Source organism: Lucilia cuprina, chromosome 5, assembly GCF_022045245.1.
Source record: "Lucilia cuprina isolate Lc7/37 chromosome 5, ASM2204524v1, whole genome shotgun sequence".
Classification (NCBI taxonomy): domain Eukaryota; kingdom Metazoa; phylum Arthropoda; class Insecta; order Diptera; family Calliphoridae; genus Lucilia; species Lucilia cuprina.
The window spans coordinates 25,266,129-25,271,472 of NC_060953.1; the positions used below are offsets into that span (position 1 = coordinate 25,266,129).

General features: G+C 31.5%; 1 protein-coding gene across 1 annotated transcript; it reads right to left on the reverse strand.

Moving 5' to 3' along the window:
* Positions 1 to 902: 902 nt before the first annotated feature.
* LOC124420399 lies at positions 903 to 1,944 on the reverse strand. Its single transcript, XM_046953032.1, has 2 exons — positions 1,798 to 1,944; positions 903 to 1,741 (listed from the first exon to the last, which is right to left on the reverse strand). Exons 1-2 carry the CDS (start codon positions 1,871 to 1,873, stop codon positions 1,176 to 1,178), a joined length of 642 nt encoding a protein of 213 aa, XP_046808988.1. The 5' UTR covers positions 1,874 to 1,944; the 3' UTR covers positions 903 to 1,175.
* Positions 1,945 to 5,344: the final 3,400 nt, after the last annotated feature.

A 5,344-nucleotide genomic window follows, 5' to 3' on the forward strand; every position in this document is an offset into this window, starting at 1 on the left:
AGAAACATGCATGGGAAGGGTCAACTGGCGCCGGTAGTATGCAAGGGGATACTGTTAAAGGAGACTTATTTTACTAAAGAAATTTGTATCAAATTTTATCTGTATATTTCTTTGTTACAGCCACTTTGTTGAAAATGTGCAGCTACTTTGATGAACTCGATGATTTGTTTGGCAACAGAATTGTACAGTGCGCAATTATTGAAGATTCCTTAGAATCTGAATGTGAAAGTTTTTTAAACTCAACAGAAACTGAGGACATAACAACTGCATCCGATACATCGGTTACTAACAATGCTCCCTCAACTAGTCGCAAAGGAATTTACTCCCGCACAGCAGTATCGGAAATATTAATGATGCAGACTGAAATGTTGGAAATAAAAAAACAAAAACTGGATAATGAGAAGAATATTAAGGAAAGAGAAGTAAATATAATGGAAAGGACGTTGCTGTTAAAAGAAAAGGAATTGGAATTAAAAGAAAAGGAAATTGATAATCAAAAAGGAATAAAGATAATGGAGATAAAAATGAAAGAACGTCTAGCAATGGAGGAGTTGAAACTAAAATATAAATAGTAGTCTTAGCACAGTCTATATACTAGACTAAAGTCAAGTCTGTAGTCTATTCTATAGTCTAGTCTATAGTCTATTCTATAGTCTAGCCTATAGTCTAGTCTATAGTCTAGTCTATGGACTAGTCTATAGTCTAGTCTATGGACTAGTCTATAGTCTAGCCTATAGTCTAGTCTATAGTCTAGCCTATAGTCTAGTCTATAGTCTAGTCTATAGTCTAGTTTATATTCTAGTCTATAGTCTAGTCTATAGTCTAGTTTATATTCTAGTCTATAGTCTAGTCTATAGACTAGACTATAGACTACAGGAAATTACTGATGTAATATGTTTCTTTTGAAATAAAAAATTATTTTATTTAATAAAAATCCGATTACATATAAACATGGTTCAACATTTTTATATATTTGGGTGGTTTTCTATAAAACTAAGCAAGTCATTTCGATTATTTATTATTGGTCAAGTTTGTGGTAAAGTTACACCCGTTCTTTGTGAATTTACATCTTTTGAGTTAAACCGTAGAAGTATATTATGCAGAATACAACAAACCATAATCCAATTATTGCATTCCTTCTTATTTTTTTCATTCAGCAATCTAAATTTCCAATATTAGCGTTTACGAGAAAAATATAGCTCATGATTGTTTGTAGGTGCTTCAGCCAATTTAATTTCACCGCCATCGATATAGCCAACACATCCTGGCAATTCGCTTTTCGTTGCTGAAACCAATTGAGATCTTTCTAATTCACCTGGCCAATATAAAACATTGTTTTTGAGTTTTAAAATGGCTTTGAATACGCGTCTTGTAACATTTTGAATTGTTCCGCCATCACCAATTCCAAAAAGTGAAGCTACCTTGCGTACGGAAGCTCCATCGCCAGAGGAGCCTAGTCGATACAGAACAATTTTTAATTGTAGCTCAACTGGAAGTTGGGATTTGTGGCAAATTGTTTGAAAAACTTCATCATTTTGGATAAGGTCAAGGACGTGGGCAAATTCTTCTGGATTTAATAGTACCATTTGATTAAACCTATTGTCATCGAATTTATTTAAAACGTTATGCCTCCAGTCTGACGATTTAGGTAATCCTAAATGGACGCTTCTACGATGCGTTAGAAGATGAATCATGTTCATTATGAAATCTTCTTGAATTTCATCCTCTTCTTCTTCGTCACCTGGAAATTCTATATTAAGTTTAAAACTGAAGATAAAGAACAGGAATATAGCTTACTTGAGTTAACCATTAACATTTGGAAATTATAGTTTTTGCATATAGCTGAAATTATTTTATTTTTCTCACTTTTCATTTTATTTGAAAATCAAAAACATACAAAATATTTTGGTCTTCTTCTTTTTAATTTTTTGACGTTTGACAATGAGAAATACAATGTGACAGTGAAAAATATAACTGGTTGTTCACAACCGAATATGTGTATAGCGTATTTCAATAAATTTTACAAAATACAGAACGGTTGTGAATTGGACAATTATATTAATTCAACATACAATTTTCAAAGTAAAAATTATTTGCAAGGCACTTTGAAAATGAAATGTTAATTTATTTTATAATAATTAAAACCTAAGTTTACAGAAAAGAAAACTGAATCAATGTAAATTACAAGAACGAAACCAACATTTTACAAATCAACACTAAACATCAAACACATATTGTAATGCAGTGATTGCTGGGCCCATCAATTGACATCGCATAAAACTTAACACGAGTAAACAACACATGTAAATACATTCATACATATCTGCAGATGATTGTAATACCTAAATTTTCTTTTATATTTTTATATTAATTATTTTATTATTGTAAAGAATGTCCGATTAATTCTTCACATTTATATTTATTTTATTATTATATTTATATAATTTATATATGATTTATATATATCTAACATTTGAACTGCACCAAATAAATCTTATTAATTTTGTTTTATAAACTAACAAAATGATATTTTAAAGATTTTAATAAGGGGAATGTTAACCATCCTTAGATATGAAAAGTAAAGTATATTAAATAGTGTCTATCAAAAGGGACACTTTCCTGGGTACTTGGGTACTTGGGTACTTTCCTGTCAAGGAGTCTGACATGAAGTCAGTGGGAGGGAAACATTGTACCCCTATGTGGCACAACAGCTGGCCACCGTTTAGTTTTCACTAGTTGACAATATCAAGCTTTATTCTTTTTAAATTTTGGCATACTATAGATACATTTAGGCATAGATAGCATGCTATATGCTTACGCGCAGTAATATGAGATAAGACTTATCATTGCCTCAAAATTTAGCTTGCTGGAAAATCTTTCAACATGCCTCTTAATCTCATTTTATTTGTTTTGGTTTGCGATTGAACTCGGACAACAATTTTCATTATTCAGGTAACCTTTACGCGTAACAATGCATAAATGACTGTCATAGCATGAAAACTGTCAAAGTTATTCAGAACCATATCGGAACCTCAAATTACCGCCTTTTTAAACCTGGAAAAATAATTCTATCGATTTATCCAATTGGCAATTTTCTAAAAATACATTATGCAATAAATTATATACCAAAACAAATGGCAACTATAACGCAATAAAAAGATATACAAACGACTGCAATAACATGAAAACTATAAAAGATATTTGCAACCATATCGGAGCCTTAAATTACTGCATTTCTAAACCTGTACCAATAAATATACCGATCTATCCTATTTTTGTAAAAACTCATTATGCACCAAATTATACACCAAAACAAAGTGCAACTGTAATGCTTTAAAATTTAAAATGCATAAACGATTGTCCTGGCATAAAAACTGTCAATGTTATTTGCAACCATATGGGAACCTCAAATCTCAGCGTTTTTAAACATAGAACAACAATTCTACCGATCCATCAAATTGACCATTTTTATACCCTCCACCACCATCAGTGGTGATAAAGGGTATATATAACTTTGTCATTCCGTGTGTAACACAAAAAAATATTCATCTGAGACCCAACAAAGTATATATATTCTTGGTCCTTATGAAATTCTGAGTCGATTTAGCTATGTCCGTCTGTCTGCCTAAAACACGCTCACGTTAAAACTAGGCCAAGGACATCAACCAAATTCACCGAAAATATTTATTGTTATCCTAAGCAGTTTGGTATTGAAAATGGGCAAAACCGGTTCACATCGGGAAAAGTTGTGAATCAAAATTTGAAACAACCTCGAAAAAAATAATCATTTTTCACACATTCTGATGTAATTTTCTCGAAAACTATGCAAGATAATTCCATAAAAATCGGCATACATTCGTTTCCGCACAAAAGCTTAATATCTGTGGAAAATCGCCAGAATCGGTCCACAATTTCATATACCTCCCATACAAAAGTACATATTCCCGGAAATTTGGTATTTTGTTAATAACTTCCGTCGTTATGTCGATATCTTCACAAAATTTTAGAAATTAAAATTTTATGACAATAGAATTTATTCAGAGGAAAAATTTTTTGGATGGGTCCATTATTGGTCATAGCTCCCATACAAGATCCCCTCCCGAAAATCACTTAAACGCGCATAACTCATTAGTAAATTAAGATATCGATATAAAATTTGGTACAAGTATTGCCCTTATATACAGAAATATTACAATGAAAGCTTTTTTGGATCGGTCCATAATTGGTCATAGCTCCCATACAAGGTCCCCTCCCGAAAATCACGTAAACGGGCATAACTCATTAGTAAATCAAGATATCGATATTAAATTTGGTACATGTATTGCTCTTATATACAGAAATATTACAATGAAAGCTTTTTTGGATCGGTCTATAATTGGTCCCCTACCGAAAATCACTTAAACGCGCATAACTCATTAGAAAATTAAGATATCGATACAAAATTTGGTACAAGTATTGCTCTTATATATTGAAATATAACCATTGAAGTTTCTTTGGATCGGTAAATATTTGGTCATAGCTCCCATACAAGGTCCCCTCCCGAAAATCACTTAAACGCGCATAACTCATTAGTAAATCAAGATATCGATATAAAATTTGGTACAAGTATTGCTTTTATGTACTGAAATATAAGCATGGAAGTTTCTTTGGATCGGTAAATATTTGGACATAGCTCCCATACAAGGTCCCCTCCCGAAAATCACTTAAACGCACATAACTCATTACTAAATTAAGATATCGATATAAAATTTGGTACAAGTATTGCTCTTATATACAGATATATTACAAATAAAGATTTTTTCGATCGAGTCATATTTGATCATAGCTCCCATACAAGGTCCCCTACAGAAAATCTTTTAAACGCGCATAACTCATTACTAAGTTAAGATATCGATATAAAATTTGGTACAAGTATTGCTTATGTACAGAGAAATAACATTGTGAAATGTTTTTCCGGACGGTCCACAATTGATCATAGCTCCCATATAAGGTCCCTTTTAGAAAAACATATATACAAGGTTCCCTTCCGAAAATCAGAAAAAACGCACATAATTCATAACCAAATATTTATATCCATACATTTAGCAAAAATATTGCTCTTATATACATAAATTCACTATAAAATTTTTTTACGACCGGTCCATATTAGGTCATAGCTCTCATACTAGGTCCATAAAATCATTTAGATTCACAATATTTATTACCAAGTAGAATTCTGAAATATTGTCTTTATGTACATAATTGGTCATAGCTCCCATACAAAGTCCTTTTACGAAAATCTCTTAAACGCACATTACTTATTATCAAATTAAGCTATTGATACATAATTTGGGACATGAGGAAC